Genomic DNA, 22,371 nt, shown 5'->3' with positions numbered 1-22,371 from the left:
GCAAGTGTCCCCATTTTACACATAGCGGCAGGCACAGGTCCCCATTTTAAACAGTACGCTGGCAAGTGTCCCTATTTTACACATTGCGGCAGGCACAGGTCCCCATTTTACACAGTACGCTGGCAAGTGTCCCCATTTTACACATTGCGGCAGGCACAGGTCCCCATTTTACACAGTACGCTGGCAAGTGTCCCCATTTTACACATAGCGGCAGGCACAGGTCCCCATTTTAAACAGTACGCTGGCAAGTGTCCCTATTTTACACATTGCGGCAGGCACAGGTCCCCATTTTACACAGTACGCTGGCAAGTGTCCCCATTTTACACATTGCGGCAGGCACAGGTCCCCATTTTACACAGTACGCTGGCAAGTGTCCCCATTTTACACATAGCGGCAGGCACAGGTCCCCATTTTAAACAGTACGCTGGCAAGTGTCCCTATTTTACACATTGCGGCAGGCACAGGTCCCCATTTTACACAGTACGCTGGCAAGTGTCCCCATTTTACACATAGCGGCAGGCACAGGTCCCCATTTTACACAGTACGCTGGCAAGTGTCCCCATTTTACACATTGCGGCAGGCACAGGTCCCCATTTTACACATTGCGGCAGGCACAGGTCCCCATTTTACACATTGCGGCAGGCACAGGTCCCCATTTTACACAGTACGCTGGCAAGTGTCCCCATTTTACACATAGCGGCAGGCACAGGTCCCCATTTTACACAGTACGCTGGCAAGTGTCCCCATTTTACACATTGCGGCAGGCACAGGTCCCCATTTTACACAGTACGCTGGCAAGTGTCCCCATTTTACACATAGCGGCAGGCACAGGTCCCCATTTTACACAGTACGCTGGCAAGTGTCCCCATTTTACACATAGCGGCAGGCACAGGTCCCCATTTTACACATAGCGGCAGGCACAGGTCCCCATTTTACACATTGCGGCAGGTGGTGGAGGGAGAGAGAGAGAGAGGAAGGGAGAGGGGCTGACTTACATTTGAAGCGGTTCTCGCCGCTCTTCAGCCGCCTCTCCCTCCTCGTCTGCGCGGCTCCGGGCTCCCCCTTCTCCCTCCTCCGGCGGGGTTTCGTGGAATGACGCGTTTGCGCCGTGACGTCACGACGCAATCGCGTCATTCCGCGAAACCCCGCCCCCCGAGCTGGGCACTCGGGAGAAGGGGGTTTTTAAAAGTAAGTGCCGCGGCGGGTGTTAGGGGGTCTCGGCGCCCCCTCCAATCTGGCGCCCAGGTCGCCTGCCCCCCTAGCCCCCCCCCTAGTTTCGGCCCTGCTTAGGATAACACCCTCCTACAGCATATGCAAGACTAAGGGGCAACCATTTTCAGCCAAGCACATTCCACTGTAGGGGAAAGAAAGTGAGCTACTAAAAGTGAAGGCTGGAACTATCCTGGTTCTAGTTATGTATTGGAGGAGTCCAGTGTTTGGCCTCACAACATGCTCAGTGGCAGTGGCGTAAGTTCGTCCCAGTTGCCCGGAGGCAAGATAAATATTGGTGCCTCCCTCTTTCCTATATCAAGATAAACGTGTGTGTGTGTGTGTGTGTGTGTGTGTGTGTGTGTGTGTGGAGTGTTCTTAAAAAATGTATATACTGTATTTATACATTTAATTGTCTTTTATTTTAAATCACACATTTCTTAGCAGTCATACCCAGGATTAGAACCCATGACCTGTTACACTAACAGCAGCCACTTTACTGATGGAGTTATTTGCTCCTGTACGGGAAGCATGAGAATTCTAACTATATGAAGTTACGTGTAATTGTCAGAGAAGTATCTTCATACAGTTAAAATTCTCATATTTCCTATACAGCAGCAAATAGCTCCATCAGTAAGGTGTCTGCTTCCAGTGTAATAGGTTGTGGTTTCTAATCCTGGGTGTGACACTTGTAAAATGTGTATAATAAAGAGGGTGTGATTTGTAAGGTGCAGGGACCAGTGAGGAAGTCGGCCGCTGAAAAGACAGCAGCAGATATCAGTTAACTTAATTCACTGGTGTCACAGAATGGGAGGATAGGTGCCCCCCTTCAGAGCAGGAGCCTGGCGGCAGATGACTCCGTTGCCTCCCAGAGTTCTGCCTCTGCTCATTGGCACTCAGTTGACCCCATGTCTTGTGCATGCAGTATTAGAGGCTTATTCTTAGGGACACAGTGATGCCCAAAGTATAGGAGACACTGAGGCTCATTCAGGTGCGGTCGCAAAGTACATTGGTCAATGTTTTCTTACTGCGCATGCGCATGAGCATTGGGGTTTCTATAATGAGAGCAATGTGTATGGTGCATACGGGCCTCTGTTTCAAGGGGTCCCACACTGCACACATTGCACCCACGTTTTAATACTCACCTTTTCGGAGTCCCACATCGGGCGCTGCAGCCATTGCAACAATCACAGCCAAAATGCCCACTGTGCATGCGCAGCAGTAAAATTAGTCTCTGGAACACGGCGGGCGCCATCTTTCCGGAGACCTGCGCATGGACAGTAGACTCCGGCAGAATGCCGGAGCCTACTGCGCTGGGGAGAGGACAGGGCCTAGCCGTGGTTTGCACAGGAGCTCCCTCCTCTCTTAAAATGCCCCTGGGTCTGAGCCATAGTGCTCATGCACAGCAAGTAAATTGCGAGTCCGGTTGCATTGAGGAACTAGTCGCAAAGTGAGTGACAAAAAGACAGCGTTTGGGGGGTGGGCACCGGCAGTGGTCGGTTAAACGAAAGTGTTTCATGGGCGTTCAGATGACATTTTCTGGGCATTCATAAATTAGCAGTTGCAATCTTACTTGCCACTGGAGAGCCATCTACATCCCTGGAGAGCAGCTCAGCCTGCGCATCTACAAAGGCACTTAGACTCTGCAACATGACCCAATTTGTGACGAAGGTACTGATGTATAAGCAATTATATGCTGTCGGACGGAAATGATGCGAAAGCAGTGGGCGTCCCAATGCTCAGATTAGCTTCTGCCCATATTAGCATTTGATTGCAACTGCTAACAGCAAAAGATAGCAACAGCAGCAGCAAGAACCAGGCCCGCCATCAAATGGGGACGGTGGGTACTCCAGTCCTGGGCCCGGACTGAGATGGGGCCCGGATGCCTGTAGTCAGGATCAGGGACACAGGTCAGCAGCCTGCCTGCACATCGGCAGGCAGTCACGGAGGGACAGAGGGGGTGATTCCGAGTTGTTCGCTCGCTAGCTGCTTTTAGCAGCATTGCACACGCTAAGCCGCCGCCCTCTGAGAGTGTATCTTAGCTTAGCAGAATTGCGAATGAAAGATTAGCAGAATTGCGAATAGAAATTTCTTAACAGTTTCTGAGTAGCTCGAGACTTACTCACAGATTGCGATCAGATGAGGCCGTTTCGTTCCTGGTTTGACGTCACAAACACGCCCTGCGTTCGGCCAGCCACTCCCCCGTTTCTCCAGACACTCCCGCATTTTTCCCTGACACACCTGCGTTTTTCCGCACACTCCCAGAAAACGGCAAGTTTCCGCCCAGAAACACCCACTTCCTGTCAATCACACCCCGATCACTTCAACGATGAAAATTCTTCGTTCGGGCGTGAGTAAATCTACTAAGTTTTGTGCTAAAATACTTAGCGCATGCGCACTGCGTACCATGCGCATGCGCATTTTTGCCTTAATCGCTCCGTTGCGAAAATCGGCAACGAGCGAACAACTCGGAATGACCCCCAGAGGCAGAGCCACATTCTTAATACAGAGTAGGCTGTGAGCCAATCAGAGCTCATGGACCGGCAGCCAAACGGGCCGCCTCTGTATTAAGAATATGGCCACGGCCGCGGCTCTGCTTCTATCCAACCGTGGCTGCCCCTCCAATGCGCTCTGTCCCTCCGTGGCTGCCTGCCGATGCGCATGCAGGCAGCTGACCTGTCCCACTGAGCCTGACTGCAACCACCCGGGCCCCCTCAAAAGGTAAAGTTTGGGGAATGCAGGGAAGGGGGGAGCGGACAGTGTGTGTGGGAGGGGAGAGGGGGGGGGGGGCTGACTTGTGAGGGTCAGTCCCGGGCCCCATCATTTCCGATGGCAACCCAGGCAAGAACAACCGCACTGGAATGAGCCTCACTATGGCAGTATAATAAACCGTTACAAACAAGGCAAAAGAAAAGCAAGGTGCAAAAGTCGTAGCAGAGGTCAAGAATATTAGTAACATGAACACGAAAACTACTTAATACAAATACACCAGATAAATCTAGAAAAATGAACTTGACCCAACAGCACCAGACTGAAAAATGCACCTGCAGCTAGTAAAGAAATTGGATTATGTAGTGATCAGCTTACTGAGCTGGTGACACTAGTAAATGCAATAAATAATATTAAACCAATTTATTGAAACATAAAATTAGACCAGTTGTCCTCCATTGTAACAAATATTACAATAACTAATTTAGTTATTAATTTTATCTTTCAAAAAATTGGTTTGATATTATGTATTGGATTTACTAGTGTCACCAACACAGATATTTTGTGTATAGTGGCGTGTAGTGTTGGGATGCAATCAATTTGCCGGCTGTCGGCATCCCGTCAGTCAGGATACCGACGCCAGAATCCCGACAGCCAACAAAGCCGACAGCCAGAATCCCTGCGCACAGGGGCTATTCCCACTCGTGGGTGTCAAGACACCCATAGGGGGGTATTCAATTGTTTGAAAAGTCAGTTGGGTGTCTGTTATTTCCTATCTAATAGAAAGGAAAAAACAAACACCCAACCGACTTTTCAAACAATTGAATTCCCCCTATAGAGTGAGAATAGAACTTGTGGTGAGCGCTGCGAGCCACCGAGCCCACAAGGGGACTTATCTAGCCCACCGGTAAATAGTATGTAACCCGTAGTGTCTGTACTACTGTAAGTGCATTCATTTTCATACTACCACTACACAATCCAATTAATACAAATACATTACAGCTATCATGGCCAGTGAGCAAGGGTGTAGCGAGGGTGGCTCCAGTGGAGCACGAGATCCGGGCGCCAAAAAAGTAGATGGGGCGCACACTGACTCGGACTCAGAGACTAGGTGGGGAACAGGTCAGGCCAGTGGTGACAGCAGGAGACACTGACATCCAGCACAAGCCGTAGCTCTGCCCACCCTCTTTACATGTCTCACTGTGTGCTTGTAGCTGTGCAGCTGGGTTACTTTTCTCCTGCTACACCACTCTCTGCCCTCACTGCTGCAGCACCACTTTCTGCCTCGGCTGCTGCAGACCTCTCTCTCTACATTGATGCTGCAGCATCTCATTATGCCCCAGCTGCTGCTGCTGCTGCAGCACCTTTATCTGCATTTTCTATGTATTTGTTGCGTGTCTGGGGACGCACTATCTCTGTTTTATACTTTATGGGGGGAGGGGAACTTGCCCAGGGGAAACTTTCACCCTGAGCTTTACAAGGTCTAGAACCGGCCCTGTGACCAATTTAGAATTTTTTTTTTATTTTTCATTTTCAAATATAACATGCCACCACATGTTGGGCAGGCCCCCAATTCAGTACAGGGGAGAGGGCACCGAAACATACCCTTGCTCTGGGCACCATGGGTCCTAGCTACACCTCAGCCAGTGAGAGTGCTGCTGCTTGCACTAATGTTGGTGAAGACAGCCAAACATAGATTGTTAGCTTGCGAGCAGGGCCTTCCTACCTCTGTCTGTCTGTCTTTGCCCAGTTTTGTTCTATAATTGTTGTTCTAATTGTAAAGCGCAACGGAATATGCTGCGCTATATAAGAAACTGCTAATAAATAATAAATAAATAATAGTGCCTGATTTAGATCTGGATGCAGCCACGCGGTCGCTCGCAGAGGCCGCACCCAGGTGGTCTGCACAAGCGCACTGGCCATTGTGTGCGTTTTTGGAGCGACTGTGTGAAGTCCGAAGGAAAAAATGCCAACTGACCACCTGACAGTGCACCCAGGCTGCGTTGCCAGGGGTTAGCCTTAGACCCGATGCCTTCAATATCTAATTGCAGCTGCGGCCTCGCACATGCTGGGCGGCCTTGACCTGTGCTTGGCGGCCCCCAGCATTTGCAAAGATGAACAATGATCTGGCTGCGTATGCAACGATCTGCGTTCATCTCTGTATAACCCCCATAATGCTCCATGAGGAATCTAGCCCCTGCTGCCATGTTTGGATATAAGTAATCAGGTGATTTAACTTCAGACTACTCACCCAGCAGCTCGGAAACCTCCCTGGTAACTGAACGGCCAGTGTGGAGGAGAACCTCGTGGTGTGCATGCCTGTGCTTATCAAGCCTCCCTTGTACTTATCTTTATTTCCAAGTTCTCGGTCAGCTGCTTAAACAAGCCCATGGTTTAAGACAAAGGACCTTATTCAGTAAGGATTGGAAATTCTGCTTTTTAGTAGAATTTGCAATCCTTTCACTCGCATGCTGGGGGCCGCCCATAGCATGGCAAGGCATGCAGTGAGATCGCAATTTTAGTGTTATTGCAGAAATTACAGAAGCCTCCTGCCGGCGCAGCTGCCCCGAAAACGCTAATGACACACCCCATTTCCCCACCACGCCTTTGCAGCACTCCATTGCCGCTCCCCTCTCACCCTGCGAACACCTCTGCCTCTCAATCAGGCAGCGGCATTCGTGATTACTGCAGGTCACCCATCAGTAAATGTGGGCGCATGCACTGGACGGGAGCTGTGCATGCACCCGCGGTGCAAACGCAAAAATTACAGTTGGATCGCAAATTGCGATCCAACCTGAATTAGCTCCAATAAACACAACATACTGAGTGGTTGGAAAGTATTGATTCGTCTATTATGATCCATGGAATTGTCCCCACCAGGCTTGCTTTAAAATCTCAAGTTTTGAGGTCTTAAAAAAAGTAATAATGAATCAGCTGCAATGGTGCCCAAACATTATTTTGTACATGTCCCATTCTCTGTTTTATTTTAGCTTAATTTGATAAAATGAATAGTAATAGTGTATTATACATGTTCAGCAATGTGTCATGTTTATCTTTTTTCACTGCAGATATTGTTTTAGCTTCTCTTCACTTGAATTTTCAGCTACTGTACATAAACAAATTCACAAAGGGTGTTCAAACTTTTGCAACAACTGTATACCATAGCTGTATTGCTGTATATATCGGTGCAGTGTTTTTTTTCCTGATGTACAGTACTAACCAATGTTCTCACAAAATGTTATTTTTGTGCAGGAAAATCCTGAGAAAGGAAGAGCCAGTATTTATAAATCTGTTATTATTAACACTGCCAAAGAGATGATGTGCTACAGTGACTTTCCCATTCCGGCTGATTTCCCAAATTTCATGCACAACTCTAAGATTCTGAAGTATTTCAAAATGTATGCAGACCATTTCCAGCTACTTCAATATATCCACTTCAAGGTAAGAGTAAAGGTATCCCGAGACGATAAAACAATAACCTGCGCTCAGTATTGGTAACAATGGGTATGATTCTGAATCGCACGCAATTTCAAATGCGTAAAGGCTGCGTCATTATTAGCAAACTGCACATGCATTGTGGCCTGCCCTGCATGCACAACTTATGCTGGGTACACACTAGACAATTTTTTTAATGATTTGCCCAATTCTGACAGATCAGAATGACAAATTGATGAAATCGTCTAGTGTGTACCCACTATGTCGTTGACAATACGCGCTCTTGCGGGTTATCAGCGACATCGCCCATCGGACCTGCATGCAGCTCAATCTACGATATCACTAGTGAGGGCCATGATGCCCTGCACCCCTCTCCCCTCCCATGCTGTCCCACCATCGCTGCCAGCATCGGCAAGTGTTTATGCACTTGCCATTGCTGGCTTCCATCACCCGCAATGTCATGCTGGGTACTTATAATCTAATGTGTACTCAGCTTTAGAGCAATTGGGAGCGATTATGAGCCAGCCGCATATATGTGTCAGACAAGACACAGTTTACAGGATGTTCACATGTGATTTCCAGTTGCTGGAAGTGACCAGAATTGCAGTTGCATTACATATGAATCAGACCAAATGTTTGTAACCTTATAAATGTTTGTCACCTTATCACCCCTTATGTAATACCCTTACAGTTGCAAGAATAGGTGTGATTCCAGAAAGTTAGTTAGTTAGAACAGTAATAATTGAAAAGATAAAACCTACTAAGTTTTGCCTTTCAAATTATTGCCACTTAAAAATTACAGGCTAACTCACCAGAATCGTGCCAATTCCTGCAACTCACAGGGTATTACATAACAACCATGGTCTTCTACATGTAAAAATCTAATGAAATAACAGCAAGTTTAATAAAAATTGGTCCAACTTGGTCAAACAAAGTTTTTAGAGGATCTTTTATTGTAAAGGAAAGATGAAAGGTGCCAATCTAGCATGTTTAATACATACAAATAATAGAAAATAGGATCCTGCTTATACAATATTGTATATTTATGGTATAAGCAATGTGCGCTAAAAAATATACATAGTAATTTAGGGGCTCAATATATTTTACAGCTGCCACTCACTAAAAGTGCAGTCTCTGTTCTCTCAATACTCACCTGGAATAAGCCAAGTCTATGGAGGTTGGTGGTCTATTCAGAATACACTAACTTCATTCAACTGTCCATCCAACTAGTTGGTTGGAATGAAAATCTGGTCATGTATGGGACAAATGACAATCAGCATTTGTTCCCAAACCCTGGAAAATTGACAAAAATTATTGTTCAGACAGGAAAAGTGTATTCTCTGGCTTTTCACACAGGGAATGCAGGATTTAATTCAATAGGTCGGAGCCAACAATTAGCTGCAGGGTTTAATTAGATATGCTCTTTAATGTACCCATAACTATAAAATAATAGAATCCTTGAAGTCATTTTGGGACCTTTAAACCTATAAATGCTCTAGGTCTGTAGTCTTTTGTTTTTATATGGTACTGTACATAGACTACAAATACTCTATGTACATGTTCTTGGCCTTGACTCATTTTTTGCCTATTCATTGTCAATGAGGATTGGGCTTTTCCACTGCATTTTTTGGCCTGATGCTTTGGTTTGGGACAATATTGTGCTTTTGCTTATTTGATTAGTCTGAAAGTACTTTTAACTTAACTTATGCATCTTTATTTCAGACCACAGTGTGTAGTGTTAAGAAACGGCCAGACTTTGTCACAAGTGGACAATGGGATGTTATAACCGAAAAGGATGGCAAGCAGGAGGCAGCCATCTTTGATGCAGTTCTTGTTTGCAGTGGGCACCACACAGATGCCCATTTACCTCTGGAATCATTTCCAGGTCAGCTGATTTTATTACTTTTATCACTTTTGTCAAGTGTTTTGGAATGTTCGGGATAGCTGTCCGACAGTGGAAATGTTGACAGAAGTGGACATGGGTATGTTGAACCCGGTTTGCTAATTCTGCACTGTACAGCATTGTGACCATGATGGAAAAGCATTGTATTTTAACTTCTAAAGCTGATACAGTCACAATTCTGTACAGCGCAGTACTAGCATGATGGAATACTGGGTTCTGTTTACTGCTGTCCAACCTCTGCTTGTCAATATATTAACTGTTGATAATATAGCTACATTCCGTTTTAGGTATGTTTTGTACTGTATATTCAGATTTTCCTCCACATCTGCTGCACCACTCTGCAAATCTGTATGCTGGCTTCATATAGCCTCCAAAATACAATTCTAACTAATCAGCTTCACCTACAAAGCACTGAACAACAACCAGCTTTCCACAGATTCCTCTGGTCCGATCACCTCCCTCTTCCCATGGGGCTATAAGCTCTGTCCCAGCATGTTCCTCCCTACCGTCTATTGTTACATCAACATGCTTTTTATTTGTACCTTTTATTTCTTTGTTTTATTTTTTCCTCACTGTTTGAAGCTGATGAACACTGTTGTGCTTTACAAACCATCAACATCATGAATTCTTGCCTAGCACCTTATTGCCTGGTTTAATAGCGTAGTCTCGCTCTTAACCTCGCTCTGATGGGCTCCCATTGCCTCCTACTTTTGTTGGACTTTTCTACCTTGCCTGCTCTGTTCTGTCACTGACAGCTCTCCATAGGGGCAGGTGCGCAATGCCTTTGCTGTTTTAAAGCTGTGGTCATGTGGCCCCTGGTGTCAATGGTGCCAAATTCAAACCAAGCGCTGCATATTTAAACTCTGCTCTGTGCACAGTCTAGTCCAAGAGCATTAGTTTTCATCATCTGCTCCAGTGTCCTGGTTCCTATGTCTGGTTTCTGCCTATGTGATGTTAACCTATGCCTGTACTACAGTTTATAATCTGACCCTGTGACCCTGACTTCCGCCTGCACTACTGCAATTGATCTTGTGCCTGTGACCCCAACCATTGCTTTGTTTGACCTTTCTCCCTCTTATGATTCTGTATCTTGCTTTGTTACCACACTGTTTTTCTGCCCAGGTGTAAGAAGTGAATGATAGTTTTGAAGCCCATTTGAAACGTTATACACCTTATGTAAAGTTGTACATATGTTTATTGGAGCTGCATTGAAAAGCGACTTGCATAAAATACATCACACGGGTCATGCGCACAACAGGCTCCTGTGACTTAGGTTCAGTAAAATTTATACTTGCATCTACTTGCGTTTGAATAGGTTGGTTATGGGTGATCATGTATAAGTTCAGTGCAGTGGCGGCTTATAGATGTAAGTCTATAGATGTAAGTCATGCCTCGTAGAGTCAGGGCCGAAACTAGGATTTTCGTCACTCGGGGCAAGGCAATAGTTTGCGCCCACCCCCACCCCCCAAAAACAAACAAACAAAAAAACAAGAGTATAACAAACTCTGTCAGACTAAAATATCAGATTACCCCTATGTGCCTCATCTGCCTTACAGTATGCCAGTGTGTTCAACTACATGCTCCACTGTCTGTCCCCATACATTGCACTATATCATAACACTTCGTCACTGCACTACATTCCCCTATCAACTGCACTACATCACTACACTACATCCCCTACACACTGAACTACATCACTACACTACATGCCCCTATGCACTGCACTACATACCCTATATGCTACACTACATCACTACACTACATCCCCTTATATGCTACACCACATCAGTGCACTACATGCCCCTATATACTGCAATACATTACTACACTACATACCCTATATGGTACACTACATCACTACACTACATCCATCTATAAGCTACTCCAAATCCCCCCATCTGGGAGGCAAAGTGGAGTTTGATACTGCTAACTAAGAGCACAGTGTGCTTCTATAGCTTGTAAAGTGCACCGCACGCTAGTCGCAGCACTGTGTGGCAAAGAAGACAGTTTAAGACAGTAGCCGGCATAGAAGAGATCCCAGGTACTGGAGCTCACCCGCACAGCGTTGGAGCCAGCTGTTGGCAGACAGGTGGGTCAGAGACATTGCCAAGGGTGCTGTATGCTGCCTCACTGCCGGTAAACAAAACAAAGAAAAAATAGGATTTTGGTACCTACCGGTAAATCCTTTTCTCTTAGTCCGTAGAGGATGCTGGGGACTCCAAAAGGATCATGGGGTATAGACGGATCCGCAGGAGCTTGGGCACACTATAAAGGCTTAAACTGGGTGTGAACTGGCTCCTCCCTCTATGTTCCTCCTGCAGACCTCAGTTAAGGCCCGTACACACTGGTCGATATATCGGCCGTTCTCCTGAACAGCCGATATATCGCGGGACCAACGGCCAGTGTGTACGGCCGATACGTCTGTGAACTCCGTCGTTCACAGACGTATCGCGTCGGCCGCGCAGCTTAGCCGATGGCCAATATATCTACCGATATATTGGCGCGTCGCTGTGTGTGTATGGGGCGGTCGGCCGACCGCCCGTACACATGCAGCGGCGGCCGGCGGTGATTGACAGCTGAACTGGGCGGGAGTATGTACACGCCCGCCCAGTTCATGACGTCAGTCCCCGACGGATCGAGCAGTGTGTATGCTGAACACACTGCCCGTTCCGTCCATAGATATATCTGCAGATCAATTGATCTGCAGATATATCTGTTAGTGTGTACCCACCTTTAGAAAACTGTGCCCAGGAGGGATGGACATTTAGAGGAAAGAATTTATCGCTATAACACAGTGAGTGTCACACCACCTCACACCTCAAACACACCGTAGAACGTGGCATTCAGTAGAATACCAGCCAACGGCATGCACAAAACACAGCCACATGCTAAGAAAATATGTAACACAAACCGTGTGTCCACATAAGTTAAAATAAGACCCCGCATGCTATGGCATGAACAACGGTAGCAACCGCCTGACAGAGAAAACACACCACCAGGGTGTAACCAAAAGCAAAAACTGCAGACACAGTACGCACTGGGACGGGCGCCCAGCATCCTCTACGGACTAAGAGAAAAGGATTTACCGGTAGGTACCAAAATCCTATTTTCTCATACGTCCTAGAGGATGCTGGGGACTCCAAAAGGACCATGGGGTTTATACCAAAGCTCCAAAATGGGCGGGAGAGTGCGGACGACTCTGCAGCACCGAATGGGCAAACAAAAAAGGTCCCCAACAATCAGGATATCAAACATGTAGAGCATAGCAATAGCGTTTGATCCCGACCAGGAATCCGCTCGGCAAAGTTGACCCGCCGAGACTCCCCGGGCAACCACCCAAGATAAACCCATCTTCCCAGAAGAATGGACCTCCACCTACTTCGGTGACGGCAATCCAGCCGTAGAATGAACATGCCAAACCGCATCACAGATTCAGCGTGTAAAAGACTGCATAACGCAGTCTCCCAAACCATGCTGGGAACATGCCAGACAAACAGAGCTTCTGTTACTCCACACTGAGCCAAATTGGCGACCTACATACTCAAATCCCCGGCTAGATCGAGGAAATTTGAATCAGCTAATGCCTAAATAACTACCAGCAACAAAATAGGCCGATTTCTGCTAAACCCAGAAACCACTCTTGGTAGAACTACCAACCGAGTACCCAATTTCTCTCTATCCACCTGAAAGATCAAACACGGCTCTTGTGAGACAAAAACACCACTTCCGACACCCGCCTTGCGGATGTTAAAGCCAATAGCATGACCACCTTCCGAAAGAGAAATTTTGTAAAGAAACTTATTAGGCTTGCCTCCACACTGGCTTGTAAAGTATGGATAAGCACGACCTAGCTGAAAGACTTCCATAGGAGTCTTCGTGGATACACACCGAGACATATAAGTACTCCAACTACGGTGGTAACTCTTTGTCGTTAGTTCTTTCCTAGCTTGAAGAAAGGAGGAAACGACTTCACCGGGAACACCCGTTCGGCTTAGGATATGGCATTCAACCGCCTCGCCGTCAGACGTAGCCGCGGTAAGTCATGCCACACACCCTGATCTTGTTGTTACATTACCTCACGTAGAGGAAGAGGGCCATAATCTTCTATGAGTAACCATGAAAAACTGGATAACCAACCCTCGCTGGCTAGACCGGATTCAAGAGGATCCCCGGAAACTTCTAACATCTTCCGCTCACCACCACCAGAAAAATGAAAGCGGAGAGGCCACATAGACCGACTAAAAACACCCACGGTGTCACGAGGATGTCCACTACTATATCTTGAGTGTCCCTTGACCTGGAACAATCTTCTTGAGGCCTCTCGTTGAGGCGAGACGCCCACATGTCCAATTGCGACACTCCTCAAAGACTTGTCACGTCTGGGAAAGCTTCTCGATGATGACCGAATTTTCTCCGGCTGGATAACGCGTCAGCAGAGGAAATCTATTTCCCCGACTTTTACCTCCGGAACGAAGACTGCTAATATAGCGTTTTCCAGAACTCACCTTCAACTGCAAACTGCACAACTTCTGCCATTGCCGCTTGCTCCATGTTCCGCCATAGCGGCCTACCTACGCCACTGCTGACAAGTCATCCGGCAGAACTAACACGGGCAGAACACGAAGAATACTTTCGTCGAAAATAGCTCTTAATTCCAGAAAGCTTACAGCAGACAAGTTTTTTAACTTGACTATATCCTCTGGAAATAAGTCCCTTGCAAAGGAATGCTCCCCAGCATCGGAGATCTGTTCGCACGAACACCAGGATCTAAACCTGGATCCCGAACCTTCATACCTCTATAAGGAGAGAACCGAGCAGACATCACAGGAGCGATGGCCTGGCCGTTTGGATTATATTCCAGTACATGCGCAGGCGAGACCCAGACCACATTCCCAACTGGTCCCATGAAAACCGCTCTGGTAATAGACCTGCTCACCGAAAAAGGCCTCTTGGGCCGCAGCCATCTGTTTTATAAACGTAACATATTGATGAGGTGTCACCTCAAAATCGTTCCAACTCTGGATCCTCAGCCCTCTTTCCACAGGAAAAACACCGAACCATAACCGGTAAGCATCTACTCTGAAACCCACTTTCGACATCTGCGTCGTTGGGAACAACAGCCAATCCCTGTGTCTAAAAACAGTCAGAGAAAAATAACGATTTGCACCGTAATACAGGGACAGCCCGAGACTGTCCTGAACCTGACGCACCTCTGTATGGCGTCGCGTACTACCTCCCCTTCCAGAAGGGAACGGCAAGAACTATTAGAAACTGTAAGGGAAAACAACCGGAACTCAGAATGTCCCCCTTTAGATTCTATGAATAACTCACAGATCCTAGTCTATTCCCGGACTAACTGAAATTTAGCAGACAAGTGGTCACCGGAGTGGAAACCCGCCAGATAGACTCAGCAACGAGTGGTGGATGTAGTGGAAACAGAAACGACATCCACTCCTGCGAACCTAACAAGGCTGCAGAACACTTACCTTTTCACCTTTCACTGTTTGCGCAGAAAAGGAAAAAAGAACGGTATCGAACCGGTTAAAAATGACTGCACCCCACAAAAGAATGCATCACCAACCGTCGTGAAGGAGGCTAACTCACGAAATTAGACGTACCATAGGAATCCACCGAGATTGACTGAACAGAGGCCACACCCACAGCTGTACACCTCCCTCCAGCATCTCCTGGAGACATCCTCCGCATCTTTCCGGTCACACCTCCTGCTGTGACGTGGCAGCCTGCTGTAATGTTATAAGGTAGAACAAACATAGGTAAGCCAACTCACTCTGGGTAGGGTAATACAGTCGGGTGCTTACCCGAACACAACACTTTCTCAAGTGCATACAGTGCAAATAAGGTCAAAATATAGAAATAAAATTTCACTTATCTGCCTGTGTATGATCCTTTGCGACCGGGCTCTGCGTCGACCAGGAGTTGACTGTCATAATTTTCTCTCCGTGTTGTGAAGAAAATAATATTCGGACTCCTTGAGAGGATTGAAACCAACTCGTCATGGCCAATCTAGAGCTTAATCAACAGAGCGATCAGCACATGATAAGAATACCATTATTTCAGCATTCATTGATAAACATCCTGCAACACATACTAAAACACATATATCCAAATCATGCATATATATAAACCCATATCTACATATATAAACATATAGACATAACCTATATGCAAGTGGATTGTCCCGACCAGCCAGGTCCCTAGAGACAGTAATGTGTTGTGAATGTGTATGATCATGTACTGACATGCTCCCGATGTGGATCTACCCGGAACGTTATGGTCGACAGAAAACTTAGTAAATGTCGACAGCAAGAACTAGTAAGCGGGCAAAAATAATAATAACTGGGAACCCCGAGAGGTCTGAGGGAAGCATACAAATACAATTTTGATAAGACTCCCCCCACAAACACCTGAATATATATACATACATATATATATAAAGGTACAAGGCAATAACAGCCTGACAATTTTTCACCCAGGAAATACCGTTGATACCGACAGGGCATCACAAACCACTATGACTTCCCTAATGTATTAACTGTTTTAAGCACACAAAAAAACAACTTGATAATACTTAATTTTTCGAATCAAGTACCGCCGTGCGTCGGCGCAGCCACCAGATATCCCCATAACCGCTCGTGACTAAGCCCCCACACCCGTCGACACATGTCGACTAACCGATAGTGAGTAAACTAACAGGGAAACAGTGAATGTATGTATTACAACAAGGATTATGCATCCCTTATCCAACATAATGCTATATGACCCATAAAGCCAGGGCCGGCTCCAGGCCTACTAGCGAGAACATGTAAAAGCGCCCACCCCCTATGCGCGCGCTCCATGAAAAGTGGGTGTGGCCTCTGTAAAAGTGGGCGTGGCCTCATAACGTCATATTATTAGACTATAAATAAATATATTTTCACACCCCCTCTACGCACACAATTAGCAGCCTTACACATAACAGCCACAGTAGTGTTCCTTACACACAATGTCTCCAGTATAGTGTCAGATACACATAATGTCTCCAGTATAGTGCCAGATACACATAATGTGCAGTGCCAGATAGACCTGATATGCCCCCCAGCAGTGCCAGCTACACACAATATGCCCCCCAGCAGTGCCAGCTACACATGATAGTGTTCACTTTTTAGGGCAGGGAGGGTACATTTTTAAGTTAGGAGGGCAAAATGATGTACATATTGTAATGCTTGGTGCTCATCTACCTACATGGTAAAGCATGGACAGTGCGCGCCGAAGGCGCTCAGCAAAAATTTAGGAGCGTTGCTTCGTGGGGAAGGTGCGTGGCCACATAATAGTGGCAATTCGCATTACACCACACAGTAGTGCAGTTAATACACACTGCACCAGGTAGAACCTCCTAGACACTTTGCGCCAGGCAGAGCACGTTAGACACTTTGCGCCAGGCAGAGCACGTTAGACACATTGCCTAGCCACAGACGCCTAGCGGAAACACTACATGATATGCTCCCCAGCCGTGCCAGCTACACATGACATGCCCCCCAGCAGTGCCAGATACATAAATGGCCACACAGTGCCAGATATGTCCCCACTGTGCCAGATACATAAATGCCCCTACAGTGCCAGATACAGAAATGCCCCCACAGTGCCAGATACATAAATGCCCCCACAGTGCCAGATACAGAAAAGCCCCCACAGTGCTAGATAAATGCCCCCACAGTGCCAGATAAATGCCCCCACAGTGCCAGATACATAAATGCCCCTACAGTGCCAGATACAGAAATGCCCCCACAGTGCCAGATAAATGCCCCCACAGTGCCAGATAAATGCCCCCACAGTGCCAGTGCCAGATATGCCCCCACAGTGATACATAAATGCCCCCACATTGCCAGATACATAAATGCCCCCACAGTGCCAGATAAATGCCCCCACAGTGCCAGATAAATGCTCCCACAGTGCCAGCAATGCCCCCACAGTGCCAGCAATGCCCCCACAGTGCCAGTAATGCCCCCACAGTGCCAGATAAATGACCCCCACAGTGCCAGATACATGAATGCCCCCAGGCCCCCACAGTGCCAGATACATTAATGCCCCCACCAGTCCAGATATGCCCCCCACAGTGCCAGATAAATGACCCCCACAGTGCCAGATAAATGACCCCCACAGTGCCAGATAAATGACCCCACAGTGCCAGATAAATGACCCCACAGTGCCAGATAAATGACCCCACAGTGCCAGATATGAACCCACAGTAGAGATGAGCGCCGGAAATTTTTCGGGTTTTGTGTTTTGGTTTTGGGTTCGGTTCCGCGGCCGTGTTTTGGGTTCGACCGCGTTTTGGCAAAACCTAACCGAATTTTTTTTGTCGGATTCGGGTGTGTTTTGGATTCGGGTGTTTTTTTCCAAAAAACCTAAAAAACAGCTTAAATCATAGAATTTGGGGGTCATTTTGATCCCAAAGTATTATTAACCTCAAAAACCATAATTTCCACTCATTTTCAGTCTATTCTGAATACCTCACACCTCACAATATTATTTTTAGTCCTAAAATTTGCACCGAGGTCGCTGGATGACTAAGCTAAGCGACCCTAGTGGCCGACACAAACACCTGGCCCATCTAGGAGTGGCACTGCAGTGTCACGCAGGATGTCCCTTCCAAAAAACCCTCCCCAAACAGCACATGACGCAAAGAAAAAAAGAGGCGAAATGAGGTAGCTGTGTGAGTAAGATAAGCGACCCTAGTGGCCGACACAAACACCGGGCCCATCTAGGAGTGTCACTGCAGTGTCACGCAGGATGTCCCTTCCAAAAAACCCTCCCCAAACAGCACATGACGCAAAGAAAAAAAGAGGCGCAATGAGGTAGCTGTGTGAGTAAGATAAGCGACCCTAGTGGCCGACACAAACACCGGGCCCATCTAGGAGTGTCACTGCAGTGTCACGCAGGATGTCCCTTCCAAAAAACCCTCCCCAAACAGCACATGACGCAAAGAAAAAAAGAGGCGCAATGAGGTAGCTGTGTGAGTAAGATAAGCGACCCTAGTGGCCGACACAAACACCGGGCCCATCTAGGAGTGTCACTGCAGTGTCACGCAGGATGTCCCTTCCAAAAAACCCTCCCCAAACAGCACATGACGCAAAGAAAAAAAGAGGCGCAATGAGGTAGCTGTGTGAGTAAGATAAGCGACCCTAGTGGCCGACACAAACACCGGGCCCATCTAGGAGTGTCACTGCAGTGTCACGCAGGATGTCCCTTCCAAAAAACCCTCCCCAAACAGCACATGACGCAAAGAAAAAAAGAGGCGCAATGAGGTAGCTGTGTGAGTAAGATAAGCGACCCTAGTGGCCGACACAAACACCGGGCCCATCTAGGAGTGTCACTGCAGTGTCACGCAGGATGTCCCTTCCAAAAAACCCTCCCCAAACAGCACATGACGCAAAGAAAAATTAAAGAAAAAAGAGGTGCAAGATGGAATTGTCCTTGGGCCCTCCCACCCACCCTTATGTTGTATAAACAGGACATGCACACTTTAACCAACCCATCATTTCAGTGACAGGGTCTGCCACACGACTGTGACTGATATGACGGGTTGGTTTGGACCCCCACCAAAAAAGAAGCAATTTATCTCTCCTTGCACAAACTGGCTCTACAGAGGCAAGATGTCCACCTCATCATCATCCTCCGATATATCACCGTGTACATCCCCCTCCTCACAGATTATCAATTCGTCCCCACTGGAATCCACCATCTCAGCTCCCTGTGTACTTTGTGGAGGCAATTGCTGCTGGTCAATGTCTCCGCGGAGGAATTGATTATAATTCATTTTAATGAACATCATCTTCTCCACATTTTCTGGATGTAACCTCGTACGCCGATTGCTGACAAGGTGAGCGGCGGCACTAAACACTCTTTCGGAGTACACACTTGTGGGAGGGCAACTTAGGTAGAATAAAGCCAGTTTGTGCAAGGGCCTCCAAATTGCCTCTTTTTCCTGCCAGTATAAGTACGGACTGTCTGACGTGCCTACTTGGATGCGGTCACTCATATAATCCTCCACCATTCTTTCAATGGGGAGAGAATCATATGCAGTGCCAGTAGACGACATGTCCGTATCCGTAATCGTTGTCAGGTCCTTCAGTCCGGACCAGATGTCAGCATCAGCAGTCGCTCCAGACTGCCCTGCATCACCGCCAGCGGGTGGGCTCGGAATTCTGAGCCTTTTCCTCGCACCCCCAGTTGCGGGAGAATGTGAAGGAGGAGATGTTGACAGGTCGCGTTCCGCTTGACTTGACAATTTTCTCACCAGCAGGTCTTTCAACCCCAGCAGACTTGTGTCTGCCGGAAAGAGAGATCCAAGGTAGGCTTTAAATCTAGGATCGAGCACGGTGGCCAAAATGTAGTGCTCTGATTTCAACAGATTGACCACCCGTGAATCCTTGTTAAGCGAATTAAGGGCTCCATCCACAAGTCCCACATGCCTAGCGGAATCGCTCCGTGTTAGCTCCTCCTTCAATGTCTCCAGCTTCTTCTGCAAAAGCCTGATGAGGGGAATGACCTGACTCAGGCTGGCAGTGTCTGAACTGACTTCACATGTGGCAAGTTCAAAGGGCATCAGAACCTTGCACAACGTTGAAATCATTCTCCACTGCGCTTGAGACAGGTGCATTCCACCTCCTATATCGTGCTCAATTGTATAGGCTTGAATGGCCTTTTGCTGCTCCTCCAACCTCTGAAGCATATAGAGGGTTGAATTCCACCTCGTAACCACTTCTTGCTTCAGATGATGGCAGGGCAGGTTCAGTAGTTTTTGGTGGTGCTCCAGTCTTCTGTACGTGGTGCCTGTACGCCGAAAGTGTCCCGCAATTCTTCTGGCCACCGACAGCATCTCTTGCACGCCCCTGTCGTTTTTTTTAAAATTCTGCACCACCAAATTCAAGGTATGTGCAAAACATGGGACGTGCTGGAATTTGCCCATATTTAATGCACACACAATATTGCTGGCGTTGTCCGATGCCACAAATCCACAGGAGAGTCCAATTGGGGTAAGCCATTCCGCGATGATCTTCCTCAGTTGCCGTAAGAGGTTTTCAGCTGTGTGCGTATTCTGGAAACCGGTGATACAAAGCGTAGCCTGCCTAGGAAAGAGTTGGCGTTTGCAAGATGCTGTTCTTGCGGCGGGAGTCCATACATCTACCCAGTGGGCTGTCACAGTCATATAGTCCTGACCCTGCCCTGCTCCACTTGTCCACATGTCCGTGGTTAAGTGGACATTGGGTACAACTGCATTTTTTAGGACACTGGTGAGTCTTTTTCTGACGTCCGTGTACATTCTCGGTATCGCCTGCCTAGAGAAGTGGAACCTAGATGGTATTTGGTAACGGGGGCACATTGCCTCAATAAATTGTCTAGTTCCCTGTGAACCAACGGCGGATACCGGACGCACGTCTAACACCAACATAGTTGTCAAGGCCTCAGTTATCCGCTTTGCAGCAGGATGACTGCTGTGATATTTCATCTTCCTCGCAAAGGACTGTTGAACAGTCAATTGCTTACTGGAAGTAGTACAAGTGGGCTTACGACTTCCCCTCTGGGATGACCATCGACTCCCAGCAGCAACAACAGCAGCGCCAGCAGCAGTAGGCGTTACACGCAAGGATGCATCGGAGGAATCCCAGGCAGGAGAGGACTCGTCAGAATTGCCAGTGACATGGCCTGCAGGACTATTGGCATTTCTGGGGAAGGAGGAAATTGACACTGAGGGAGTTGGTGGGGTGGTTTGCGTGAGCTTGGTTACAAGAGGAAGGGATTTACTGGTCAGTGGACTGCTTCCGCTGTCGCCCAAAGTTTTTGAACTTGTCACTGACTTATGATGAATGCGCTGCAGGTGACGTATAAGGGAGGATGTTCCGAGGTGGTTAACGTCCTTACCCCTACTTATTACAGCTTGACAAAGGCAACACACGGCTTGACACCTGTTGGCCGCTTTTCTGTTGAAATACCTCCACACTGAAGAGCTGATTTTTTTGGTATTTTCACCAGGCATGTCAACGGCCATATTCCTCCCACGGACAACAGGTGTCTCCCCGGGTGCCTGACTTAAACAAACCACCTCACCATCAGAATCCTCCTGGTCAATTTCCTCCCCAGCGCCAGCAACACCCATATCCTCCTCATCCTGGTGTACTTCAACACTGACATCTTCAATCTGACTATCAGGAACTGGACTGTGGGTGCTCCTTCCAGCACTTGCAGGGGGCGTGCAAATGGTGGAAGGCGCATGCTCTTCACGTCCAGTGTTGGGAAGGTCAGGCATCGCAACCGACACAATTGGACTCTCCTTGTGGATTTGGGATTTCGAAGAACGCACAGTTCTTTGCGGTGCTTTTGCCAGCTTGAGTCTTTTCAGTTTTCTAGCGAGAGGCTGAGTGCTTCCATCCTCATGTGAAGCTGAACCACTAGCCATGAACATAGGCCAGGGCCTCAGCCGTTCCTTGCCACTCCGTGTGGTAAATGGCATATTGGCAAGTTTACGCTTCTCCTCCGACAATTTTATTTTAGGTTTTGGAGTCCTTTTTTTACTGATATTTGGTGTTTTGGATTTGACATGCTCTGTACTATGACATTGGGCATCGGCCTTGGCAGACGACGTTGCTGGCATTTCATCGTCTCGGCCATGACTAGTGGCAGCAGCTTCAGCACGAGGTGGAAGTGGATCTTGATCTTTCCCTAATTTTGGAACCTCAACATTTTTGTTCTCCATATTTTAATAGGCACAACTAAAAGGCACCTCAGGTAAACAATGGAGATGGATGGATACTAGTATACAATTATGGATGGACTGCCGAGTGCCGACACAGAGATAGCTACAGCCGTGGACTACCGTACTGTACTGTGTCTGCTGCTAATATAGACTGGATGATAATGAGATGTAGTATGTATAAAGAAGAAAGAAAAAAAAAACCACGGGTAGGTGGTATACAATTATGGATGGACTGCCGAGTGCCGACACAGAGGTAGCTACAGCCGTGGACTACCGTACTATACTGTGTCTGCTGCTAATATAGACTGGATGATAATGAGATGTAGTATGTATAAAGAAGAAAGAAAAAAAAAACCACGGG

The 22,371-nt window shown here is 47.3% G+C and overlaps 1 protein-coding gene across 1 annotated transcript in view; it reads left to right on the top strand.

Moving 5' to 3' along the window:
• LOC134957827 (flavin-containing monooxygenase 5-like) overlaps positions 1-22,371 on the top strand; it is a 163,346-nt gene that overhangs the window by 80,256 nt on the left and 60,719 nt on the right. The window contains exons 3-4 of the mRNA XM_063940026.1: positions 7,171-7,359; positions 9,076-9,238. Coding sequence (XP_063796096.1) covers positions 7,171-7,359; positions 9,076-9,238 — 352 coding nt within the window. The remainder of the gene's footprint in view (positions 1-7,170; positions 7,360-9,075; positions 9,239-22,371) is intronic.

The sequence above is a fragment of the Pseudophryne corroboree genome, chromosome 9 (genome assembly GCF_028390025.1).
Source record: "Pseudophryne corroboree isolate aPseCor3 chromosome 9, aPseCor3.hap2, whole genome shotgun sequence".
NCBI classification, from domain to species: domain Eukaryota; kingdom Metazoa; phylum Chordata; class Amphibia; order Anura; family Myobatrachidae; genus Pseudophryne; species Pseudophryne corroboree.
Note: the sequence above shows the minus strand (reverse complement) of the source record. Positions and strands in the feature narration are given on the sequence as shown.